This window comes from Nothoprocta perdicaria, unplaced genomic scaffold (assembly GCF_003342845.1).
Source record: "Nothoprocta perdicaria isolate Ctin4 unplaced genomic scaffold, notPer1 scaffold_301, whole genome shotgun sequence".
In the NCBI taxonomy this organism is placed as follows: Eukaryota; Metazoa; Chordata; class Aves; order Tinamiformes; family Tinamidae; genus Nothoprocta; species Nothoprocta perdicaria.
The window spans coordinates 321,028-348,788 of record NW_020455535.1 but is presented as its reverse complement, the minus strand read 5'-3'; the positions used below and the strand labels follow the sequence as shown (position 1 = coordinate 348,788).

General features: G+C 45.1%; 1 protein-coding gene across 1 annotated transcript in view; it reads right to left on the bottom strand.

The window, feature by feature from the left end:
- Window positions 1-26,902, bottom strand: part of DOCK1 (dedicator of cytokinesis 1) — a 201,858-nt gene extending 174,956 nt beyond the window's left edge. Inside the window, exons 1-6 of the mRNA XM_026042441.1 lie at window positions 26,845-26,902; window positions 9,712-9,795; window positions 7,064-7,104; window positions 5,441-5,496; window positions 4,112-4,208; window positions 1,903-2,051 (exon numbers count right to left, since the gene is read on the bottom strand). Coding sequence (XP_025898226.1) covers window positions 1,903-2,051; window positions 4,112-4,208; window positions 5,441-5,496; window positions 7,064-7,104; window positions 9,712-9,795; window positions 26,845-26,890 — 473 coding nt within the window. The 5' untranslated portion in view covers window positions 26,891-26,902. The remainder of the gene's footprint in view (window positions 1-1,902; window positions 2,052-4,111; window positions 4,209-5,440; window positions 5,497-7,063; window positions 7,105-9,711; window positions 9,796-26,844) is intronic.
- Between the last annotated feature and the right edge of the window lie 859 nt (window positions 26,903-27,761).

The following is a 27,761-nucleotide window of genomic DNA, read 5'->3' as shown; positions in this document are numbered from 1 at the left end:
GACAAAATCTTCTTGCTCCCTAATCCTGGTTCTCAGACAGCAGCCAGAGCAAGGGATCCACCTCCTGCTCCCTGGGATCACAGCTGTAGGCTCTGGCTGCACAAGGACAGAGTCCTGCAGAGGATACACAGCTGGACTAGGCAAAAAGGTATTCAGAGAGCGACTGAGCACTCAGCCCACCATGTGCAAACAGGACAAGGTTTGCACAAAGAGCAGGACCAAGCACTATTTTGATTTCTTTGCTTTAGCCTTTCACATACAAGAGACACTTGGGAGAGATATAAAGAGAAAGATTTTTCTCAAATGCCCCAGTTTGCTTGCACTTTTCTTGCAACTGAACCTCAAATATGTTTTCATAACAAAAGTATTCGACCTAATTTCAGACACACGCTACAAGTAGAAATGAGTGCTTTCACTCATCAGGTATTTCAACAATAAGCAGTGAAACTGTAGCCTTTATTTATAGGAAAATCATATTTACAAATCAGTATTTCACAAAACAGGCAAAGTTGGGATTCTAATTAGATCGAAAATATTTATGAAATGCACAATGAATTATTCTGTTCAGATACAGAAATCACCACTCGTGTTCATTTTAGAGGAGAGTGAATATATGACTACATTAGAAAGCTGGGGCATCTTTTTAGTTGTGCATATGCACTCAGAAGCTCCAATTCAGTTCTCTGCCATTTTCTGCAGAGAATGTTCTGATCACTTAATTAGTCCATCAGAACATTATGAATATAAAACACAGCACAAGATGTTCTATTGTATTTGAATGCTGAGCATCTGGATGTTATTCAGGGAAACTTTAACCAACTCCTTAGCCAGATGGTAAAATACAGTAGCCAAACAAATAATATCAATAACATCTGGTTAATTGTCTACTGGGGTACAACAGTCCATATCTTGGATTATAAATGCTAAATTACTTACTGAACGTCATTACTGGGTTTTGTTTCTGTCTTTTTTTAATTACGGCTTTTGCAGATAAAATACAGAAATATTGCAAGCTGGGCAGTTCTTAAGAAATAAAGCACAAGTGGCTCAAATCCGATGAATAATTTACATCACAAGGACATTTAGAGATTGGTTTGCTGAATAAATTTCAGTCCCCAGGTGCACAGGACTAGACTGCTCTCTCTTCCAGAATTCAAAACACCGTTTCAAGCAAATTCCCGATTTCTTCGGGGGAAAGGTGCAACTCTCCACTTGCAATTTAAAGGGAAAGTCATAGCCATACAGACAACATAACATAGAACTGCCATCGCATTTGTATCTAAAAAACTAATTTTGCTCAATCAAATTTGGCCTGTTTGGATGTTATGCCATTGTCAAGAGGCAGCACATGCAGTTTAGTATACCTGAAGTACATAACCTGTATTGTTGCTATCTTTTCTGAAACTTCACATCTGTTACAGGTGCGACTTTTTATTAAATCCGTGAAGTAATCCGTAAAAGTAATTTAATAAAATTACTTTTATTAAATAGTGTGAGTTGCATATAACATAAGCAGAGAAGCTGCAATTTAAACTCTGTTTCTAAACCAAACTCCAACCTCACATTACAGCACAGGTTACTTAGGACCCACACGGGCAGTGGTTCTGACAAGGCAGTGACAGTTACACAGAAGTGAGCAGAATGTGCTTTTCAACTGACCCTAAAAAAAATGGAAAACAATAAAAATACTTCGAAATTAGAGTTGTTTACTTAATTTTACTCCATTTAAAAGAGATTATATTCAATTTCCCTCTTTATCTTGCTATTTTTAATATAGCAAAAATTACTGTGACTGTTACTATTGCAAATGCACAAATACAGGGGAAAAGAGTCCTGTAAGCGTGTGCCTGATGCGAAGCTGATTTGTTTCAGACGGAAACATTTGCAACATTGTTCACAAACCTGTTTCCATAGTCAATTTTGGCGGTCACTTTCTTCTTCAGTTCCTTGAGCTCATCCTGTGGCAACGTTCCAGAGAGTATTTGGGATCGCCACTCAATAAGATCGTAGATCATGTGCCGGACACTACGGAACATTTCTCTGTTGTCTTGCTGTTTGGAAGCACAAAAAAGAATGGACAGAGTCAGGTTTTAAGTCTACTGAACATCTTTTCAGTAGAAATGGTATATTAGGGTTATAAAGTATGACTTTAAAAGGGTGAAAATACACAGTTAGCTCTAAGGGTCCAACCTTCCCTATTACAGAAGACCAAATATGAGGAGTCCTATACGATCTTTAAGGTATGCAAATAAATGTAAATAATTATATTTGTTTCCTAAAAACCTGGTTCATAATCTATTTAAACAAGCTTTCAAGGTAAAAGACATCCCATTTTATATAGTAACACCAGACAAGGATCCACTGTTTTGAGGACTAAAAATGGTGAGTGAACAACAAGCGGCTGCAGCTCCTCAGCCCCCATGCACATCCTTCCTGCTTGATCATCTCTTCCCCGGTCCAAACTTCAAAAGGGTACTTTAAAATTCCTCCAGAATTTTAAAAACCTCTAAAGAGTCCACAGGTACCAAGACGTGCAGAAGCATAGAAAAAAAACAGGAAAGTAAAAATCCTTGCAGGTCAGAAATGTTGAGGCGGCCTCAACTGTGACGCAAAGCGGAGCAGAGCAGCATTCCCGGCTTTCCTTAGCTACGCACTGCCGAGACAGGACACAGGGAGATACAGTCCCACACGTACAACCCAAGAAACCTCTTTTCCAGTATGTTTTAATTACGTGAATCCATACCCATGGTCTGCTAAATAAAAGATTAACTCCTTAACCCCAAGATAGGGTTAGACAGGTTGGTTGAAACAGCGGGTGATGCTTTGGTGCAACCCGCGGACAACGTCGAGCACGACTGAAGCGACAGAACAAGAGTCGGCGCCCTGGCTGTGAAAGACACCAAGACCAAGGGACAGCCGAGACACAGGGCGCTTTGGTCTCACCCAGGAACATTTCAGTCCTGGCAACCTTCCCACTCCAGCCTCTGGATCAAGGCGCTCTAGGAGGGAACGCGTCTTCCCGAGGCATCCCGCACTAATGAATTATTCAGGCCACGCGCAGCTCTTCTGTTCAGACTCTATCCTGGCCTTATTTGACCCAAAACAATTGCAATAACTAAATAATTAAACTAACACTACAATTCCCTGTCACATATAAAAGGCAACAAAAACCTGCACCGAGTGCAGAAAGAACACAGCAACACAAAGGCAAGGGGAAAAAATACCAAACTGAGAAGCTTAAGGGATTCCAGTCTGTTGAGATTATCAGAAAGCTGACTTGATTACAGTGTGTGAGAACCTTCATGGAGCGAAAATGCCCATTATTAAAGCTCTTTAATGTGGCAGAAAAAGACACAAACAGGCGCCTTTGGCTGGGGGCTAAAGAAGGGGGTTCAGCACTCGCTCTGCTGTGGGCAACTGCGAGCTGGGGGTAAAGAACCCGGCACTGCCTTTAGCAAAGGCAACCTGAACCATTACATGCACATTTTCCAAATACACACTGCGGACGGAACACTGGGATGAATGTGGAGGCCGAATGATTTCTGACACACAAGAATGTGGATTGGGTGGCTTTAGCTGATTAGATGATTTCTAGCAAATGGATTTGAGGCTGATACCTCTAGCCAATCAAGTCCCCCTTGAAGGGGCATTTGCAGCACAAGTCTCTGCTCGGCAGTTGGCCACACACAGCTGGTTTGTGCACCTCTCCTTGAGATACTGCTAGATCAAGGTATCACTCTATGGAAACTTGATTCTGCATAAGAAATGTATTCTTATTTAAGAATATGCCCCAAAGCAATACATATGCCCAAAAGCAGCCATTCCAGAATATGCCACCGGGTATATTCTTATTCAAAAATAAGAACTCCTTATTCATGAATATGCCCAGTATTCAAGAATATGCCCAAAAGCATATTTGCATCAATGGAGATTTGCACCATGGCACAGCAGGTGCTGAGCAGCTTCACAACATCAGTTTTGCGTGTCCTTCAGAAGCAGCAGAAAGGGGAAATCGTTAACGGCTCCTGCAGGCTCCTACCTTACCTTTCAGCACAGCCCTCTCCTCTGGAGGCACCCAGGACTACAGGCAGGTGTCTAAGCCCATACTCACAACATACAACTGGCGCCATATGATGGACCATTCCCGCAGGGTCGTGGTCACTTCCTGGATCAGCGGGAGCTCGCTCGGGATCACGGTTTCATGTTGGCTGAGAAGACAAGAAAGGTCAGAATGACTTCGCCATCCGACCCAAAAATCACTTAAAGCAGCAACTGCTCATTTCCCAAACCAATTCAACAACATGATTCAAAATTCTGCTACTTTAATAAATTTAGAACATCACAAAAACCACCACAAGACACAGAAGTAGCAGCGTATACCTGTTTCACTGCCTTAGAGGGTACTTCAGGGAGCTGAGACTACACTACTGAGCTCAATAGTTCAACAGCTCCCATGTTCACACAGTAAGGCTATGGATACACACCTCACCATGCCATTTGTTATTGACACACTCCTTTTAACAGGAAGAACTAAGATGAAAGACAGATATATAGCACATAAAACATCATGGTAGTAAAACACAGTTGTTTTTTCAAACTATTGTTCACTCTCATTCTCTTTTACAAGATATATGTATATATAATACATATTCAAGCATGCAAGTCATTACCATTAAGTTTCCTTATGACTTGTTTCGTACTTTGGTCGCATATAACTTTAAAACAACAGCTAGATCTTTTAATACTTCAGAGGAGGGTACTTAAAGGCAGTCTTGCAATCAGCAAGAAAGATGTCATTATGCAGCAATCATATGATTAGTAGCTTCATCATTTACATATTTAACGGTGTATAAAAATAAATCAGGCACAAAGACATAAAATATTTTAATCCTGTTTCACTCCATTTTATACCTGGCTAATCACTTTACTAATTTCATTCCGTATTTTTTTCCATTTTTCTAAGTAATCTTTTGTATCAATTTTATGAACTTTTTACAGGCATGCCCAACAACTGTTGGTGGGTACATAAGGATGTGAATTTTGTAAGCTTTTAAATGACAAAAAGCAATCTGAACTACTATCACAAATGTCAGAAAGGATGAAGAGAACCACAATTCCTTGCTGAATGATAAAATTCAAACCTTAGGGGTGGGGAAGAGTTACTCTAAATAGTTATTATTCATGAGAGTAAAAAAGTTATAAAACACACTCAGATAAATTTATATCTCATTTGAAGCTTTTAAATTAATACCGGAAAGGTTCCAGCTCAACTACATGCTGATCCTAGAACCTTTTGAGCCTGACTTCAACCACGAGTTAAAAAGAACATGGCCAACAACTACTTTATTAACTGGAAACAAGTCTGAGTCTGATGAATGCACTGAAATGACATCCACACAGAAAAGAAAATAAATTTTCATGGTTTTCAAGTACAACTCACCCTTTTCCTTCAACTATTGCTTCCTTAAGATGTATATACGATGCAGGAAATATACCCTTATAGAGAGGAAGAGAGGAAAAAATATGTATCATAAAGCAAGAGATATACAGATAACAGTATCTACAATCTAACAAGGTGCCTAGACACCTTGCTGGGACTGCATTCAGAACCACTCACACACTCCTAGGCACCAAATTAGACCTTTCTTGTTTTTAAATTTACAGTATTTAAGTTTAGTACTATAGATCATTTCAAGAAGGTTTTGTAATATTAGTAAAAATGAACGGGGAAAAGAGAGAGGGAAAAAAAAGAGAGATCCAGTGATTTTAAATTGATCTTCACAATGTTGACAGGCTCCCGGTTATCAGGGACACCAAGGGAGAGCATCACTTGAGACTGGGCGCCGGGCTCAGCTCTGCGACACAGCTACAGATGGAGGCTCACGCAGAGCAGCATCATCTGTCACTGCAACCCCCAGCACAGAGGCTTTTATTTTGTTACACACCGCCCCATATCACCAGCCTACCATTAGCTTGGCAAGTCTAAGAGCTCTTTGACCAATGCTATTTCAAAAGATCAATGCTGCTTTTCTGGAAAAAAGAATAAGCTCTCTCTCAAGTTTCTAGAAACAAAATAGTATTTTCAAAATAATGCAAGCACGTACTAAAAGGTATGTAAAGTCAAGGCAAGGAGAGAAGTTTCTTACACCTCAGTTTTGGAGACAATGCCCTCCTTTGCTTACTTGGAGACGTAAAAAAGTAACTCTTTGGATACTAGACACACTTGGGCCAAGAGCAAGAATGACCCGTTCTGGTTTTCTAAGTCCTTCTCAGATAAACTGTATTGTGTGCAAAACAGCAGCAAAACTTTCATTACTTACAGAGATCCAGAAGAAACAAAATTCACTTCTGCATGCAAACGTGCTACTATTTCATTTTGAGATGGCAAGAGAACCAGAAATAAGAATCTTGTAATTCTGGTTCACTACTGCTAGAAAATTGTCAGAACTAAAAGGCAATTCCACACGCAGCATTCCTGGTGTTTCGTTTTTCCCCTTGAAAAAATGCTGCTATAAAGAGCAACCCTGTATGCAGGGCGAGGGCCCAAGGGTGAGGCAGGAGCACCCCAAGGAGGGCAGCTCCGTCCCGCACAGAGCGCGGCTCCCAATCCCGCCGGGACCCCCGGCCCTCTGCACGAGGGAGGCACCTGCCTCGAGAGAGGCCGGATCTGGGAGCACATGGAGCTGGCCCCAGCCTCCAAAGGGGACAAGGAGGATGCACAGCTCTGGCTGCTTGCACTGAACTTCATTAGTGAGGGGACAGCCCTGGGGCACTCGGCTGTTGCAGTAACCGAGCTGGTGCCCTCAACCAGATCTTCTCTAGGGGTCTCTCCCAACATTACCGATTCTGTGAAACGCTCCACATTGTCTGTATGTAAGAGACACTCATCTACACCGCAGAGAGGCAGTGCAGACCGCACACGAGCAGGCCCTAGAGATCAAGCACACGTGGTAAAGCGTGACATACTGTGACACACGCCCAACCTCGGCTGGAACAGACACACCTGGGGACACGACATCTTTGTCCACGAGGAAAATGAGCACACCAGAACAGGACAACTTACCTTTTTGGACTTCTTCCTTAGTGTATAACCCCTGTACCAACCTAGAAGGAAACAACATTAAATGTTTCATAATGTCACATAACATGCTCCTCAATTCCACTTTAACTTCATTTTGTGCATAAGGGGGGAGCAAGACTGCAAACATCTCAGCACACTTCTGCTCTCCGTGGCATTAATGGCCTCACTTAAAGTGATTTTAAAGCCCTCAGCGCAGGGCGATGATGTCCAGGCTGACGGGGAACGCTGCACGAGACAGCACCTCGCGTTACGCCCTTAACTGTCAGTCTCAAGTAAGGCCACTCTGCTTTAATTAGTAATTTAACAGCATAAACAAAGCCAACCGAAGAGCATCAAGTTCAGAAATACACAGTGCGAGTCATTTGATTTTAAAACCCCTTTAGGTTTAACGAATGAAAATTCTTGGGCACAGATGAGCCATTCGTCATCTCGACGGCAAACGAGGAGACTCGTGGTCGCGCAGCAGCGCTCACACCAACCAACCAAGCACTCAAAACACAGAAGCTTTACTCCATTTCTCAACACAAACCCTGACAGCAAACAGGGAAAGCAGCAAACATCTAACACGTAACTGAAGTGCACTGCACAGAACTACAGTCTCCTAACTCTATTTTTTAACAAATACAGTTTCAGCAAATGCTGGTGAGAGGAAACAGCTAATGTCATAAATATTTCCCAGAGCGACCCGAGTTTAAGGGGCCGAGCTACACGTGCCAGGGTCTCCAGCCATAAGGGATTTAATGGCTTGAAACATGAAGCCAAGTAAGTGCCCAAAGAAAAGGACCAACAAAACATCCACATGTTCAAGCTGTGAAAGACACGCCAAGGGAAAGCTCTGCTAGTGCTCTTATTTCTCTTCAATGTTGCATGTATTTATTAGGCAGTTAGTCTTGACAAAGTATTTGCTGTTTTTTTAAAGGCTGACATCATCATTCTGAATAAAGATTGGATTATTTTGTTTAAGTAATTTGAAAAACATATGTGTTTCTATGTGTATCTATTATTGGAAAATCATTTCCCGACTCTTTATATGGCTTTTCTGTCCCACTGCCCTACTTGGGGAGCCTGTTCAGACTGGCACTTCCACCGCATCCCAAAGGAGCGGGACCCAGACAGGAATAATGACAGGGAAGTCAGGACACCTGGAAGCAAAACTGGTGCAGATGCTAAGAAGCCTCCTGGGGCACCACGCACACATATTTTCTGTAGAGGAGATCAAAAAACTCAAATAATTACCTAATAATGGCAGCTCTGTGAACAAAAGAGGTAAGAATTACAGCATCTCGTTTCCCATCACAGCAGGCAGATAACGATTATTTATTGTAAAGAGATGTTTGGAAGAACACTAATTTATTTGAATTTCTTTTAACATGAGCTCATGCCATGTGCCCGAAGCCCGACGGCCAGGAGAGGAGAGTGTGAAAGGTCTCTCTGCTGTTCAAGGCCAGGTGTAAAACAAGTCATCTCCACTGTCCCACTAAGGTGGTGCCACTCATGATATGACAGGACATGTCAAGTGTCACCTCTACTATTCAAGATTCAAAGCTTCTCACATTCTTTAAATAAAACTGCAATATTGAACTGCACAACATCATCTTGTTGGCACGTAAAGTCTGTTCAATAGTGGATATTTAAAAGTGGATATTTATTAAAGCAGATGATACTGGATAACAGAAAGATTACTCGTGCAGCCTCAAAGGTAAATCACCACCGTGGCAGGCTGAATTCCTTCAGAAGAGAGAAACTTCACTGCGCAGGTAGTGACGAGCAAAGCTAGTTCCTTCTGCCAATACAGCAATAGTTTTACTTCAGCAGATAGAACAACAAAAACCCTGTTCAAGCTGATATAAAAACAACAAGCATACCACAGAAATATACCAAAAGATCAATATTTAGAGAAATAAATAAGTTCAACCAACATGTTAAAACAAATCATATTTCAAAACAAAAAAATGTCACAGTATTTTAAGCAGGGAGTTCACTTGGCTTTCGTTACCTACACTTTTCCCAACCACAGCATGCCAGGAAACCTAGATTCAAGGATACAACAACAGAGCAGGATCTTGCTCTGATCAGTACTGGATCAAACAAGGGCAGAAAAGCAAAGCAATTTTCACAATCTCCTCATAACCAAACTTAGTGTCTTTTTCTGCGGATCAAGGATCCATATAAAGCTGCCACAGCTTCATATCTAAACAAACAAAGCATCTGCAACATCCGAAAACAGTCGAGGGCACCAACACACACTCATCTTATGGGATAAATAATTCAGAACCCAGGCAACTTCCAGATTCAGATTAAAACTTTTTAGAAGCAGGCTCTTGCATTATCTGAGGGTATCTCAAAAACATCTATCATTTCTTTAATGATATAATAGATGCGGCAACTGATCCATATAAATAAAGGTGTGAGGACATCCATCTTCCACAGACAAGGAAGCGGTAATTTATCAGGTATCTACCACACGCTTGCTCCTTCACACCCAGCGCCGGTTAATTCCGTGTTCGTTAAAAATAACATTTTGTCCTTTAGCAAGGAGCGAGCAATTCATCACCCGACAGGACAGCCAGATAAAGTCCAAAGGAGCCATAAATTACAGGAGCACGGCGTTATGAGGGAGCAGCTCTTACCCTCATACGTTTCCAGGATGTGCACGGTGTCCCCGATCTGCAGAGACAGCTCGTCCGGGCCCCTCGCCTCGTAGTTGTAAAGAGCTGCACAAGGAAAATAGTGATATTAGCACATACCAAACAAAACAGTTCCAAAGATTTCTTCTCTCCTCTTTGCACAGCTGATTTTACTCCCCAATTTACTCATCATTACCACTGGCAATCTTTCTGTATAACATCTGGTCATATTTGGTCAAGTTTAAACCCACTAATACTTCCTCTTTAACAAGCCTAAAAAAAGCCACATATCCGCTTTCTAAAAATAGTCATTTACTCTTATTTATAGTAATAATAATTTGCTCTTCTTCATAAAAAATACATCCAGAATTTTTTTGTAGTTGATTTTTCCTGTTTTCCAGACTTTTTTGCTAATTTTATGCAGCCCTGCACTGACTCAGAGCCACCTTTACACCCCAAGAGACCTACCCTCTTTAAAAAAATTAACTCTTCCCTTTATAAATAATATTAAAATTTCTCAGCCACACTTCATAGATTTACTACATGAATACCACACTTAAAATTAAAGGATTTCAGAATTCATAAGCGGAGATAAATGCATCAATCCGAGTCCTGTAACCACCCAACCTTTGGGACAGGCTGCTGACACGAACGAACTAGGGCCTGGTTTGTGCAGGGTTAATCACAGCCACCAGCGAGGTGATGACACGAGAACCAGCATCTTCAGCAGAGAGTCAGCCAGAGCTTTTTCTTTTTTCTGTTTTTAAACACCAAATCCATTCCTGGCATCAAAACTTGCAAACCAAGCGCTGAAGTCGGGAAGGCCCAGGCTACTGTCCAGGACACTGGCCTGAGCAATGTGGGCAGGCTACGAGTTCACACCTCCTGTCCCCAGAAACTGCTTTTGTTCCCCAGAATTTAACCCCATTCCAACCTAAGGTGAGATGTCAAAATTGACAGACATTAAAAAAGCTGCAAAATAAAAGGTTTGAGGGGAGCAAAAAGCAAGATTTTAATTCAGGAGAGATAAAATGCACCGAAGTAGGAAGCTGGCTCTTTAGAAAGCTTATCGATTCGGGTACAGTATCAGGAGGATGGTTATCAAAGCACCAAGAGATCTAGAGCTAAACCCGCTAAGCGAGAGTTTCCCTCTTGATCAACATTGTCCTCTACAGCACCCTCACGTTCTAGACATATTTTTTTCTCAAATGAGCCTCAACTCCAAAGGTACAGATCTCTGTTCTGCATTGTTACCTGTATTTATCTATTCTATTTCACTACTGCAACCAATCACTCCTTGCTTGTCATTAAAGAGACTACTTTACACTGAATTTTCTCTTCTCCTTAAGGCGACACCTCCACCACAAGAGACTTTAGGGATACCAAGAGCACCTGAAGCTCAAGGATGCTCCTTCCTGCCTAACAGACACGTTTCAGACAGAAACCAGGCGTTTGTGGCTCAGTGCCACCGTGGCCAACCTGGATGACGGCTGGCGGTGCAGAGGGAGCAGCAGGTCCATATGGCAGCTTTAATTAGCCCGCTATGGAGATGTCAGCCTGAGGGCAGCGAGCTGGGAGTCACCCTCACTGCCCGTCCTCCCAAAGGGCAAACGGGGCAGCCACCTTCGGCCGCCTCTGGCGAGAGCTGGTGCTTCCTGGGCACCCCTATGTCCCCAAAGTTTAATTACATTTAAAAGGCAGGTGGGAAACAACCACCAACACGACACTTAACAGCATTGTGGCAAATTAGCACAGAGAAGCAGAGCTGTCTTTGCCAATTCTGGGCATCATTAGCTGTGATTGGTTTCATTGAGATTTGTGGGGACCTTCTCTATTTGTGGAACCATATCAAGTTTCCCTGACAACCATATTATAAGTATGCTCATATTGACTGGCAAACAAACCCTTTCAGGTGCATATTACATCTAACCTGCCAATAAAAATGGAATTAACCAAACCTCTTTGAGGCAGGAAAAGCATCCAGCAATTTGCAGGACATATCAACTAATAAAGAACCACTGTGGCTCTTGGACAGGTACTGAACAAAGGGAGATCCGCTGGACTTACGACGACTTGTTCCTTAGCTAGTATGGGATTAGCTGATGTGAAAGCTGAAGAGCATTCAATAGATGCAATATTTGCTGCGAATCCAGGGTTTCAGCTACACTGTCTCAGTGAACAGAACTAGGATGGTAGGGATACAGCCAACAAAACACACACAAAGAGGAAAAACTTCTCAAAGTCATCTCACATAGTTGTACCCAGCAGGATAAAAGGGATCACTCCATGCCCAAGAGCTGCATTTCAGCACCACCAAGGTATTTTTCTTCATTAGTGGCACTTCCAGACATAAAGACAAGGCAACTCTTCCAGTAAAACTGTTCTTGCTCCCCTGCTTCTTCTAATAAAGCCACAAAGCAAACCTAGACAAAAGGAAAGAAATGCCAAAGCCCAAGGATTAGTGTGGGCATAGAAAGAACAGGTTTGTGGAAAGCTCCAGGAGTTGACAAAGAAAGGAACACTGAGTCGAGTCGGGCACCACTGTAACTGCACTAAAACCCATTTGCTACTAGAGACCACAAAACAAACACCGTTAAAGAACTGCACTCAGTACCCTGAGCATGCTAGAAAAAAACCCTCCTTTTTCTGAGGGTAACACTAGAAGAATCAGAGGTGACGTGTGAAGGAAGGGAAAGAGCAAAGAGAGGTAGCATGGGTAGGCACTGACAAAGTCTTCCTCCCCTGGAGGAGGAGGAAGGCTGAGGTATCTTCAGGCACCACCAATATTCCCTGGAATTACTTTGCATTCAAGCCTGCGTTAATTGTTTCACCCTCTACAAGGGTTGCAAACTACCTTTAACACATTTTCAGCTTTATTTTGTGCTGTCTCTGAAAGAAAAATCATTTTCCATAAAAGCAGACAAATGACAGAGGAGGAGACCATCTTACTGCTAAAAAAAGAAATCAGAAGGATTACCTCATTTCTCTATGAAAAGAAAACAGTGCTTTTAGTATTGCAAAAATTCCTCAATCCTCTACTACTAGACAAGTTCCTGATTTTGCCGTTAGCCTCAGCTAACAGCAAGGAAACGCAGCGATTCAGGAGCGCAGGTCTGCACGTGCGGCCCTGCCAACGGGGCCTCCACCCTCGCCCTCCGCCACGCACTGAGGTCACCCTGGTTTGTGCCGGTCTGATCTCACCAAGTTGGACTTTTCCCCCCCTCAGTATTCCAGTTATTTTTCATCTTTTGTGAATATCTCCATAGTATTCCCAAACAAAAGGGAGAAGCCTTTATGGACATATACAAGCCTCTACTTACACACAAAAGCTCTTTATACCATGCAGACTGGAGCATCCTCTTCCTCATGCTGAAATGGGCACCCGACTGTGTCAGAAGGTCCCAATCTCCACCTAGGATGCGACACTGAGCTACCAAGGCCACCCAAGCCTCCTGTCAGCCCAGAAACCACACTAGGTTTGCTAGCACGAGCAGCAGGATGTTTTGCAAACCACCTCCCCTCTTTTCACTACTCAACGTGAATCAATAAATGAGAAAAATCTTCACATTCCAGAGGAATCCAAAACTCCCGCCCTCCAGAAGCACAACCACCCCCTGCCACATCCTGCAGGCAGGGCTCCAGTCAGCCCATGGAGAAAAGAATACCGGAAAAAAAATCCACACTTCCTTTTCTTCCTTAATTAGGAGTAAAATAAACAAGACAGATCCTTTAAGGAAGCTCTGGACCTACTTGAGACTTTTGTTTCTGCTTTTGCTCCTCCCAGCATCTAAGTGAGGCACTTCATTAGCTCCCTGCAAACAAAGAACCCACTGGCCCTCAGCTCCCCTCTGCTCTGCACAGTACTTCAAACGCCGCAAAGGGGCAGAGAGCTGAAACTCATTTAAAGAAAACTGACTACAAAAGCACTAATAAGGCGCTATAATGTCCAGCTAACAAGAGGCAAAACAATCAAGAGAATTCAGATTGTTTTTCAATATTAAGAGCACATTAGGTGAGACACGCTGTATCCAAGGAGTAATCAACCATCCCAAGCTCTTCACCTGCCTTCTGCAGGAAAGAGATGTCAATTTAGTAAAACAGCTCTCATCATCTCGCACCAGATGTCTTGTCATCCGCCTAGGGCAACAGCATCAAAGTCAGCCCGCTGGGACGCTCCCTTGAATTCTGACAACTTCCATGCTCCCTGTTCCTCGCAGGACAAAACAGGAGTCACTCCATCACGGCTTCGGCACATTGAAGCTCTGTTGGTGGTCACCACGGTGGCTTCTGCACATCTCCATGGCATCTTCCCTGCCTCCTTCTGCTTGTGCTGTGACTACCTGAAGGTGCTCAACCCTCCCAGCCCCAGTCAGGTCTGCTAAGGGGCCCTGGGTCCGGTAAGGCCACGCTGCACAGCGGGACACCAAGAGGTGCAACTCGGCTCTTGCTGCACTGGCCCCATCCATGATGCCCTCCAAGAGGCCAAAGGCAGCTTGTTGAGGGGCACCAAGGCAAGCATCCCTGTGGGAGCCAGGGAAGGGTGTCCGAGCTTTCAATTGCTCACGTTGAAACAGGCTCTACCCCAAATCTTGAATATCACTGTGCACAGAACACATCGAGGTTTGTGCTCGAGAAGGAAGGAAAAGAGTTAAACACAGACAGAGGGAGGAACTCGTGCCGCTTAAGGACAATGCTGGCACCAGATCAAGTCCAGATAAACCGGACAGAGTAAAGGTTAGGCCTTGTCATTAGGCAGAGCTGCCACAAGCAGCTAGGTCCTAGGCTGGCGCTGCCGCAGCTCCCCAGGCCTCGGCCTCGCGCTGCCCCCAGCCCCGGGGCTCTTCACCCCCTGGCACCCGCCCCAGGGGCCTGGGCGCCTCAGACGCCCCTGGCCCTGTTCCCAGAAGGGCTCCGGGTGCACCGGCACCACCCGCCAGGCACCAGTCCCCAGTCCGGTGTTCAGGTGGGCTCCGTAACGCGCCAGCGCCTTGAAGCAAGGGATGCTGTGCCAGTTGGGTGCAACTCGGGCAACAGACCAGCAACACAGCAAGGCCCTCAGTATTTGCTGCTCATGGAATGAACCAGGATCATCTTGGGTCTAATATTTACAAAAAAAATTTAAAAAAAAAATCAGCCTCTGCTGCTGCAAAAAATCCATTACCAAAGCACAGCTACAACTGCATACAGATTTTGGACAATAGAAAAAAAATGAACCAAATCCACCCCTCATTTCAGCTCCATGTGAAGACGGAGAACGCCCAAAGCACGAGCCAGGTCCCTTCAAGCTCTTCCCTTGCCATTGCAGCAGGTCTTTATTGCACCAAGCATAATTTTGCAGAGAGGATGTCTTTTTACTAAGCATTTCTACAGCAGTGCAGCAGCAAGCTTAATGTCACAGCTATATTTTAATAGTCATTTCAATGGACTATAAAAATCAAGTTCAACACAATAAAACAGCTATCACACTACTGCAGAAATTGTTCACAAAAAAATGGTCCCTGCAAGACAACACTCACTACAACACAGAACTGATGGTGCAGAGCAAACAGCCTGAAGCTGCAGGAAAATGGGCCAAGGGACAGAACTTCCTATTTCCCACTCTTCTTCCTTCCCAGTATTTCTGTGAGGGGGGAAGTCCGAGAGAAGCCGCTTTTCCAGGAAAGCTTAGGGAGTAGCAAAGAAAGGAAAGGTGCTTTAAGGGGTTTGGTTTGATTTAATACAAATAAAGATCATTAGCAGAAAACTTTACTTGCTTCATCACGTTTTGTCCCAGTCCTTCAAGCTGCCTCCAACTACAAGAGCTACAGAAGAAGGATCCAGTCATATAATCCCTGAAGAAGCTGCTCTGGATTCCTACAAATAACAGCCAGAAGGAAGAACTACCTGCTAAAAGCTGCAGTTTGAGCAACCCTTTTGCTGTTCCACAAACAGCCTATTGTGGAAACAGTAACTACGTGATATAATTCCAGAGCTGCTTCTTACACAGGAATTGATGCAACAATTTAGCTGCAGAGGCTAGCAAAAGAGCACAGCAAGCCTCAAAAGAGCAGCATTTTGCAAAAACAAAACAGGGAAAAATTGTTCTTCCTGCAAAGCAGCAGATCCCATGACTCGGGCCGCCTGCAGAAGAGCCCGGGCTGGCCGGGCAGGCCGGCCCAACAAAGGGCCCCTGTTCTGCTCCCCGCACTCGACGCGCCGGGCAGCCCTCGCGGCGCTCCCCTTCTGCTGCGCCGGGGCCGCCTCCTAGCCTGGAGGAGCAGCAGCCAGCTAAGGAGACCCCCCTTAAACCACACGCATTTGTGCATTGGCTGTGGAAGCAAGAGAAAAGCGCAAGCAGAAGAGGAGTGCTGCTTTTAAAGGCCCAATTACAGGTACTGCCCTCTCCATCATCCAAACAGGAAAGTACCTGGAGGAATGGAAAACAAAAACAGAGGAGAACTAACAATTCAAAGGTTTCCTTTCCACAAACCAAAGTCACGGCATTTCTGTTCAAGAGTAACATAAATTTGCAGTTGCAACATTTAATTTGTAATTTAAGTAGCCATTGCTCTCAAAACGTCTCTGCTGTAAGTTAAAGTTGATTTAACCCCGTGGTCCATCATGGAGCAAGAGAAAAGAAACACCTGAGCTTCCAACACCGTAGTTTGCATCTGACAAACACCGCTCTCCAGCACTGGGGTGCACCTTAGTATATTTAAATACATCACAGGCCATCACCACAAGTGCGTTCCGACTCCAGCTCTCACAACTACCCTGCTAGCCAAGAGGAGCTCCAGATGCCCCGGGCATCACCTCCCTGCCACCCCAACCCCAGTGCTGCAGGAGCTTCCCAGGAGCTCCATGTTGCATCTTCAGCTTCACTTTCAATACGTTTAAAATGATTTAAATCCCTGCCCATCCCCTGAGGGGACTTGCTGGGAAGAGACAAAGAGAAAGGGCTCCACAAGAACCTGTCTTGCTCTGAAGTGTCCTCGCTACCATTAACTCCAGCGACCATTACAGCAGATACCTGACACTGAGCTACAGAAACCGACCTTTTAACTGTGCACTAACACAGGACCTAATGTTTAACATTCAAGCACAGAAACTTAACTCCAAACTGCAAAACCAAGACACAATCGATAAAATTAACCTACAAAACAGCTGGCTAGGGAGTCCTCACTGCACGAAAGTCTGCAAGGAACATTAGCTTCTTACCTCTTAAGACACGATACCCACCTGATCTCTTAGGACATTCTCTGCCCAGCATTATTCCAATTATTTGCTCAAGAAAGGTGAAGAATTAGTGCACAAAACACACTCTTCTTCCGGCTAATGCTACACTGTGCTAGCCAATGTTTATATATACTTACATACACATGCATATTTTTACATATATATACACACATACACATATATATGAAAGATTCAGACCCCCACCAGAGGAAAAGTAGAAGTTTCTAGTATTGCTGCCTTGCAAAAGGTAGCTTAAGGACAACCATTTTCCACCTATTTTGATTTCCAAAGCAACACAAAGATATTAATGATGCTCAACAACATCTATTTGGCAAGCTTCAACCCTCAATGCAAGTTCATGCTAAACAGGACTGCAAGTCTTTCACAAGCCCTTTCTCATTAAAATACTTGTTTTCCTTGTTTTTATTAGAGTAAAAACACTCCAATAATCCAATGAACTAACGATCACTAGGTTAATTCCCATTCCTCATTCACCTCCTAGTAGAAAGAGTAGTAGTAGACACAGTGGAAAGGGCGGCGCAGCAGCAGAGCCGGCGCTTTCGAACACTGACCTGCGCTCTGCTTTTCAGTAAACTGACCCAGTCCTATCTGAACACTATCAGTACCTTATCAGCTCTCGAGCTGCTATTCAATTATTCCATTTCCCCTCCGCAAAATTATTTTTGCATTTACCTAAGCGTATGAAAATACATGACAGAAGCATCTACAGACTGTTAGACAAACATAATACATGAACTTCTAATCTTAAAGAGTTTATCTCATACGAGCAGCTCCCAGATCAGCACTCTGCGTCTCAGATCATATCAGGCTCCTGCCATAAAAGCTTACGTGTTTCTCCCAGCATTTCAGACACTCGCAGCACTTGCTGTGTCAAGGCAGGCAGGCGCATACAGGCATGGCAAGAGCCTGGAAGTTGCATCAAGCCCAGCATTTGATTGAGTAAATCTACAGTCTGACCAGTTTAAATCACTGGGACAAAGTTATCCCAGCCCACTAAAACAGAGGCCTCTCTCCCAGCACAAGTTATCAATAAGTAACAATTTTAATAAATCTTTTCAGAATTAATTTGTCTGGAAACTCAAAGCCAAATACAAGCTACATCCACAGAAAAGCCTCAAATGATGTAAACAGCCTCATAACTGAGAAAATTCTCTGGGGTCTTTTCTAAAACATGTTTACCTGGCTGCATCCCGACAGCCGCTCCCTGCAGTCCCCGGGCAGCCGCGGTCACAGCAGGAGAGCTCTAGCCAGGACTCCTGTGTGAAGGGCACAGGGTGGCTGCGGGACCCACCATCCGCGCAGGGCCGCACACACTGACTGCGGACTGCATGAAAGCACTGGTTTAATTGAGGATTTGCAGTAATTGCATTCGTATTTGCATGCACCTTAGCTGCATCTGCACCACAGCAGAGCGGTGCAAGCCAGGAACAGAGCCCAGCCTAGACCAGCCCAAAGAACTCCAAAGCTCAGCACGCTAGTAACCTATGGCAGGCCATGGGAGCCAGCATGGGGAGAAAGCCCTCGGCCATCAGCAGCTTTGACCTTGAGCTGTTCAAGACTTCAACGCTTGAGATTAAAACAATCCCATCTAATCTAAATGCAGATGTTCCTATGATCCATATAAATGTCTAATCCTTTTGGAATCCTCTTAAGATGCTTTCTTACAACAAAACATATAAGAACAAGACTGACAAATAAGGATAAACAAGATGTAATGTATTAAATACTGAAAGAATATCTGGCGCTCTGTCAGCACACTGGGGTTGCTGGTTTTTCCCCAGCTTTGACTCAGACTCTCTGCCACAAGAGTGTCACTTCCAGCAATGGATCCTGTGAGAAACAATGATTCCCATGAGAGTATCCCAATAACTCCAAAGCTGAAGGATAGGATCTCCATGTTCTGCTTTGCCGTATGTCAATAATGTTCAAAAAAGGGTTAATGCTGCCTGTGGTCCCACGAGCAAAGTTGCAGTCTTCTGCGAAAACCCAGTTTCTCACAAATACACTGCTCATTTCCCAGAACATCCTGGAGGAAAAAAAAAAATCTTTTTCTCTTGGCTGACAGTTCAGGGGCAGCATCAGAAGAGACACAAAAAAGGGCACGAAAGACCAAGGAAGGTGACGAGCAGGTAGGAGACAGGGAGCAGGTAGAGACCCCCGCGCTGCCAATGGAAAGAGCAAAGTTAGACCCTGCCACACAGAGCACAAACCTGCTAGAGAAGCTCTTGCTTGCACTGGAGCTCAAATATCTCCAAACCTTCTGCTTCGACTGGCTTATGGAAAATGCTATCACTAGAATTGTTCTAGTTGCACCACTTGCCTTCATGTGGAAATTTCAGGCAATTCCACAGAAGCAAAACAATCCCTCAGAGAAGGCAGGAAAAAAATAAAAAATATGAAATGAGAGCATTTCAAGCATCCTAAGTCTACTCCACCCAATCATTTGGTCAAAAAGGCACCAGAAAAAACAAACCGATAGACACAACACAAAGGAGAACAAAGCAGAGCAAGGGTTTCATTCGGCACCCGGGTGTCCTGGCAGCGCAGAGCCCCAGCCCACGCTGGAAAGGTGCAGACAGGGCTTACAGGCGGTCACTGCACAAAAGAGGATGGGGGCTCTAATGCTCTTCCTGTTTTTCCTTCAGAAAAAACACTATTTCCACTCAATACAAGGGCAAAATATAGCAACGAGGTGAGCAGTAAAATAAGAGGTAAAACGGTGCCTGCAAAAAATGGAATCTGCATAGCAGCAAAAACATGACGAGCGGCTAGACAATTGTTAGCAAAAGTAGATGACACTATAGTTATGTAAGAAAGCTTCTAATTTCCTTTTTTTCCTCCCCTTTCGGAGGCTATTTCAGGTAACTCTGCGCGACAACCCCGTTTTCCAGCAATGGATGGCCGAGTTCTCTAGCACAGGCCAACAGATACCCAGCAAAGGGAGCGGGTCCCCGGCATCCCCACCTCTGCCCGTTGAGCACCACAGACCTCAGTCTCAGCCCCTACTCTCCACACAGCTGAATTCGAGGTGAGTCACAGACTGTCTGACACAGAGCAGCCAAACTGGTAACACGCTCCCACGTGACTCCAAGCTAAAGAAAATACGAAATAAAAGAATTGCTCTCCCTAACATCATGATGTTAGTTTTTATTTATATGCTCATATTTTAGGAGAGAAACCTAACATTTAAGTCAAGAGAAAACATTTAAGGGCTCACACCCTCCTTACCTACATGTTCCCTGACCTGAATAACATGCTTAACCTTATTTCTACCTAGTTCTTAAAGTTCTTACACAACTTCTCCTTCATGTAAAAGTATTTATCAAGCATCCCAAGTAATTACCTTGATAAGGTGCAGTTATTTACTGGCCAGCTTTGTGGCTGGAGTCACAAGTGCAGCAGATTTGGACCGGCCGCCTCCCTTGTGGCGCTCACAACCCGTGTTCGAGCTGTGCCAGCTCCAGGATCCCCAGCTACTCCACGCAGCCCAGGCTCACAGACACCCTGTTTCCGTGTCTGCCACGGGAGTGTTTTCTCCATTAGCAGGTGCTTTCATTTCATCTCTGATATCCAGCACTCGGGCAGCTGGAAACACCTCCTACCCTTGGCAGACACTAGGGACGAGCCAACCGAACCACCCAGGTGCTCCCATTGAGCCCATTCCCTCCTGCCAACACCCATGGGGAGTGAAACTACATTGCACCAGATCTCATTTCTGAAACTCAAAAATCGCTGCTGCTTGTATTACAGGAGCCTTTACACCAGAAATCAGATTTAATGCATAAATTATAGAAACATGGGAAGATAAATCAAGTTATGCTAGAAATAAAGGCTTTCCATAACTACAGGTTAAAGCACAGATAAAGTTTCCAAATTATTAAAATTACTTCAGAACTTTTTTTAAATTTAGTTTGGGAAAGATTTCATTTTTCTTCCAAGTCAGAGGAGGAAAAAAAATACTGCAATAATTCATTAAAGATTTAATTAAAACACTATTCAAATAATTATCATTACAAATAGCCTTGGTATCTACCATAGGCTAGAGAACAGAGTTAGAAGTGCTTTCAATCCCACAAAAGTCACATGCTAACTTCCTAAGCAATCAATATTCCATCCCCCCTCCGAGGAGCTGGAAGGCCCCCAAAGAAGGGAGAGCAGGTATGGCAGACACTGCTGCCCGTGAGCCTTTTATGGGGGCTTCATACTCCAAGCAAGCTGAGGGTAACAAACAAACTGACACATCCTTAAGCAAGTAAATTTAAAACCGGATTAGCATTATTTCCTCCCTTGAGCTTCAAGGCACTGGCATGCATCACCCTGCAGCCAAAGCTAACACAATTACAGGTACTGGACAAAACATATCGGACTTCACTCCTAAAAGACTGCTAAATATCCAGATTCTCCATGTTGTCCACGGCCAATATTGGACAAACTCCAGAAAAGCACGTATTCCAGAGGCAGTTTTTGCAGTTTACACAGTTTTTGCAGTGCTTTCGGCCGTGGCTGCAAGGCAGAGCGCGAGTTTCTCGGGGAGCTGGGGCCGGGTACCCTATCCTGCCGGGTGCCGCAGCACCCTGTCATTGCACCCACTGCACCCTGCCAAGCAGGAAAAGCTGTGCCAGGTACAGCAAGCGGTTCAGCTAAAACCAGAACTGCAACAATGCCCTAATTTAAAAATATTTATAGCCAGACAACTACCCAACCAGGAAGGCCATGAAAAGCCACTAAAACCTGCCTGAAGTCAAGGCAGAAGTTGAGAAACATCCCTCTCCCAGTCCAAACTCAAACTGAACCAAGAACAACCTGAACAAGTATCTTGTCCCACTGCACTGACACCTGTGTGCAAGTCCTGGTTTTAAGAAAATTCCCTTTCGTTTCTACAGAAGCAGGTGTCTTAATAGTGGATAAGTTCTCACATTCACCGGAAACTTACTCTCCAAATCGGTGTTTCACTCCCTGAGGCAGCTGCCTATCAGAAATGTGTGAGATGTCCTCTCCAAACAGCTGATAACAGAATAAAGCCACCAGCTATCTTCGAGGATCAAAGTAGAACGTGTTTTTTAAGCTTAAAATTTTGGAAAAAGACATTAAAGACCTCTTCCAGACAGATGTGCAGTAAACTCATGTGAAGGAAGGTCAGGCTAATTTACTGCCTCTATAAAGTCACAGTGCCAATTAACTGTTTCCACTGCAAACACTGAAGGCTTTCCACAGGTGGCTATAAAGCATAAGGAATCATCTGCAGTAAGGACACTTGGGTAAAGAGCGTGTCTGCCATAAGGCCATCCCATTAAACTGAAGTACATTTTAAGGCTTCTCATTTCTCTAAGTGTTTACATATTAGGACCCAAGAGCCAAAATCTCCCAATTAAAAATAAATACAGCATTAAGAGTGATGGGACATAGGAAACAGGCAGTGCTTAATAAATACATTTCATAACATACTAGAGAAAAATCAATGAGAAAAAGAGTATTTCTGCTAAATCCCTGCAAGAATCCTACAATTTCTCAGAGCTCCACTGGTTTTAAGTTTGTCTCTGACCTGGAGGACATAAATAGAGAAGCAGAGAACCTCACACCCACTCATGCAGCGAGTTTATCCCTCTTCAATGTGCTGCTTGCGGCAGGAGCCCTTCATCGACCGAGAGCTCCCCAGTAGCTGGGGTAAGCCCACACACACCTACAGTCACATTAAGTATAGTAGCTGGTTCCCAACTGAACAGCCTTCATTTACCAGCACCCTGCCCATCCTTCACATGCTGCTGGTAGAGGTGAAGCACTGCAACGCATCCCTGCGATAAGCAAGGCATTAAGAGGAATACAACTTTGGTTTTTGCTATTGTAGAAATCAGAGCATGTCACTTCTGAGGCCAGCAATTTGCATGCGCTTCCTCAAAAATAATCAAAGTTAATTTGTGATAAAAACACCGAAATCTGTTACTAGCCTGGCCACAAGGACAACTCCTGCAGCACAAGAGCTGGGCGATGCCATAAAAATCAGGCTCCATAATTTAATGGAATCCTGAGCATTAACCCCAAAAGCAGTCATACTTAGTATTAAAATATTAGAGATACCCTCCTATTTCTTCACCAAAAACTTTTATCTTCAGAGCCACAGACAGAAAAGATAGCTCTGCACATCCTTCAACCAAGAGTAACATGTAGTTGGACTTTACGGTTTTAGCAGTGAAAGAGCTCAGGAGGCTCCCAAGTCCACAGAAACTTTGACTCATGCCTTCAGCACACGTTATTAATAAGAGTACTTGGTATAACACTCAGGAAAACACACTCGTGTGCATTAGGCCTATGCTTAACTCACATAAAACGCTCTTCCCTTCCAGAAAGCCAGCAGCACAGCAAGATACCAACCCTGAATAAGGGAAAACCTGCCAGCCTGCACTGCAGCATCACACACTGCATGCACATTTGCACTTGCCTGCGCTTGGACCTGTCAGGGCTTGGGCCTACCACGAGCAGCAGCAGCACGTGAGCACCTCCACATGAAACAGCAAAGGGCAATGGCCACACGCATGTGGTCACAGAGGTTTATATTATTTTAAAATGCCAGTGCCCATGGCATACCTAGGCAATAAAAGGCATGAGGAAGCTCTTATTCACACCTCACATGCTGTTTCAAGGTAACAGTGCAGCTCTGTAGAGATCCCTACATCCATGGATCTCTGATCAACCCTTGAATGTTATGAACCCCCAAACCCGGGCACCTTCCCTAAGGAGGCAGAGCCTTCTTGACCTACCACAAAAACACAACAGCCACCCACATCGCACTGGGTCTCCAGCTATCCCATACTCGCACAGGCTCTTCAACAAAATGACATTTTAAACATCACATCTGAGGTAACCACCACAGCAGCATTTCTACCTCTTACCCTGGTTTTAAGTCCAAAGGAAATTTGGAAGTTACTGAGCTCACTTTCTGATACTCAGAAGTGCTGGTTAGGCTCACAGACACCTGCTGCAGCTCATTATATTCCATCAGCGTAAGGGAGAAGATCCAAAATTACTATTAAAAGATATACTACTAAAACTACTAGCCACATCAAAGCAAAAGCACGAAGTGAAAGAGGACACAGCCGCACTCCACAGCCCTGGAGACAGCACCAAAGGCGCACGTGGACCCAAGGAACTGGAGGCTTCTGAAACCTCCAGTGCCGCTGCTGAGAAAGGCTGGCTGCCTTCATCCAAGAGCCATCCCATTTCAACAACACTCCATGCCTTTCTAAACAACTTGCAGGAAAAAAACAGGACATACAACTTAGACATGCAGGATAAGACACAGCGAGAGAGGAGAAAACCTCCTCCAGCTAAGCTGATCATTTTCCTATTTTAGATGGTTCTCCCTACATCAGCATTATCCCGTTATTATCCCGTTAGATCCACACCCATTCCCCACGCAGCGTCCCCCGTGGGCCTGGTGCAGGAAGCGAGGCTGAGTCACGTCCAGCTGTGCTCCCAGATAACGCTGCCCGCCGCAGCGGCGTGTCTCGCCGTGCAGAGACACTGGACGTGCTGCATCATTCACAAAGCCCACCTTACCTGGTGAAGATGGTGAGGCAGAAAGAGCATTCCCCAAAATACTAGTCTGCTATTGCAGTTTTGGCAGAGGTAACTCAAATCACGGATTCCGAGTATATCAGAGACAGTGGGTCTGGAACTTGGGCTGTTACCAACACTAGTCATGCATACAACACCCGAGCCAAAGAAACAAAAAAAGAAGTTAACGTACACAGCATCAACAATAAAACCCACAAACAAAAGAACACCTTCCTGCTGATTACTATTTCTGCTTTACACATCATGTATACGTTTATCACGAGAAGCAGTTCCATATAAGACCCTATTTAAGAAGCAATTGATGTTCCGTGTTGTGTTGTTGCTCCAGTGTCAGTTATCCGACCAGACTGCTCCAGGACTGACCACTGCAACCACCTGGGAAGAAAATTCTCTTTTCTGAGTGTTCACCCTGATGTTGCAGTCTCCATTCCTGTTTTGGGACTGCTTAACCACTGCATCCGTTCCCCCCAACTTGTAATTCCCACATCTAGCACAGAAATGAAATGCCAGAAATCAGGCAGCGCACAGAAGCAGCCTTGCTCGATACTACAAGATGTGTCAAACACATGCAACCAAATGGAATATTAATCTTCCCTAGAAGAAAGCTCAATAATGCAGAAAAACAGGATGTCTATCCCCCCAAAAAATCAGGGTGTACCAGAAGAGCAAAAACAAATGAAACAGCCAAATCTCACCATCTCTAAATACCACTTTCTCTCATAGCAAAGATAAGTCCACCTGAGCTCTCACACACCTGTATGTAACTGACTTCACCTCCAACAGATCATCATCCACAGCTGTCTTGGAGGAGAAAAAAAAAAAGAAAAGAACTATTGCAGAGAAAAAAAGAAAAAGCTGCTATAAGAAACCGTGACAAACTCCTCAAGAGCAGCGGACAAAGGAGAGGATTATACAGACTGAGCACCTCTGTGAGCCTGCTCCAGAGTTAAAGCCTCAGAAGTCTCCCAAGGCAAACACGAGCCGCTGCTTTGTAGACCAGTGAACTGAGCCTCACATCTCTGTGGAGGTCTCTAACCACGCGTCACTTTCCCCACAGGGGAGTCCAAATGTAGTTTAAGTTTATTCTGAAATATACCGACTCTCCCATACACTTCTTCCCTTGCCCCTTCAGATGCAGCTGAAGTTCTCAAGAACCTGATCCATCACACAGAAAAGCTGGCTCTGCAACCCTAGCCCATGCTACAATATTCTCGACATCATCCAAACACTTCAGAAAGACCCAGGACTTTCTGGTAATACCCAAATCCCCATAAATCAGGTATTTGTGACCCTTAATGACCCACTGCCAGCTGTATCTTGGCTTCCTTACACTTTTACTGAGTTCTTGACATTAAGATTACTCAGATTTCTCAGAAAGATCCACCCAGGCAGGTAGGATTTGCCAGTAAACCAAGTGTAAACACAGGAATGACCCTTCAGAAGTCACGCCCTGGCTTTCTAGGGACATACAAACCAAAATCAGAATTCATTACTAAAATTTAACTTGGGTTCTGTTCAGACCCAGGAAGCCCCCTTCCCGCTAGTTATTTAAGTTGTGGACACAAAGCTGAGTAACAGGGAAAACGCAGAAACGGACAAAAGTGAAAACATGGAAACAGGAGCAAGGGGAAACGGTTAAACTTCGGATGTCCGAGCAGAGCGGTGAAGCGCAGCGCTCCAGCCCCGCAGGGACCTTCTAGTCCCTCAGATCCCCAAGAGCTGCTTTTGTTCAGGACAAGGCAAGAAATAAAATAATAAATAAAAAAATAAAACCGGACAGGCCTCCAGGTAGCACCGACGTGCACCCGCTGGGCCCAGCTTGGCCCAAACCGAGGCTTTTTATCCCCAAGCAGGGATAAATCCCACAATCCCACTCTGTCCGAGCAGGATGGAAGGCGCTGGGGTGGGAATGGGCTCTGGGGAGGCAGAAATCGCCCCGCTGGCCTCAAACTCTGCAAGACTCAGGCTCTTTGCACCTCACACCGCTGTTATTTAGTGGGAGCGGGGTGTCCCGTGGGCTTTGCCAGCGCCCCGGCGCCTCAGGGAGAGGCGCGGGGCAGAGTCACAGCCTGCTGCAAGGTCTTAGCTGAAGGAGAGAAAAAAAGAAGGAAGGAAAGAAAAGTCTAAGCAAGTTCCAGGCCGGTTGTGCGGGGGGAAGAAGAAAGCGGCGGCCGGGCCGTTCGCGCGGGGGCATCAAAGGGGAAAGCAGCGGCCGGGCGGCAGCGGCGCCCCGGCCCGGCGCGGTCCCGCCGGCCCGGCCCGCTCGGATCCGCTCCGCTCCGCTCGGCTCGGCGCTGCGGGCGCAACAGGCGGCAGCGCGGGGCTCACCTACGCCGTACTTCTCCTCCCTCTTGGTGGGCACCCAGCGGGTCATGGCGCGGGCTCGAGCAGGGGGGAAGGGGGAGAGGGGGAGCGAGCGGGGCGCCGCGGCGGGCGGGGATGCCAGAGCCCCGCTCCTTAAGCCGCCATTTTCCAGCGGCGGGACGGGAAAAGTTTCTCCCGGCGGCGGCGGAGTCATGTGGTGCGGGCGGAGCCAGCGGCCGGGCCGGCCCGGGCTGCCCGCCGCGACCCGCCGCGCCGCCTTTTGTCTCCTTTTTCGCCCTTTTTGCCCCGATACCCGCGCCAGGCCCGGGTGGGGCTCCCGGGGAAGCCCACCAGGCTGCTCCCTGTTTGTCACTTCAGAGCTGCCTGTTGCTATTAGGGTCCCCGTGCACCTCAACTTCTTAGGGTCCCCAGAGGAACCCAGCAACCCCCCGGCTCCCTGTGGACTTACCTGCCTTAAATTAATCAATTTCTTGTCTCCTTTTAGCTCCTGTTCTCTCTTTATTGCAAGCTAAACGCTCAACTTTCCTTGTTACCCTCATCTTAAGCCTTTTCTGTCCCCACGTTTTCCTCTCTGGCCTTCAATGACTTCCACCTGGTTTCCTTCCCAGAGATGCCACCTGAAACAACTTTTCTGTTGATATTTAAGACTAGCATTGGGTGTCTTCACTGACAATTAAGTCGTTTCACAACAATTAGAAGCACCTGATTTTAAACCCGGTTAGCTCTGCAGCTGATGAGGAAGATGGTTTCATTTGATAACGAAGCACCAATAGGGCTAACGACCATTCTGTTCCTCAGGTCTCAGTCCCAGTATTCCTGCAAAGCCTGTGACCGTGACACAGAAATAAAATGAAAATTAAAGTTTTAATTTAACAGCAAAAAAATAAATAGGTGTGAAACTCAGTGGAAAGCAAAAGGAT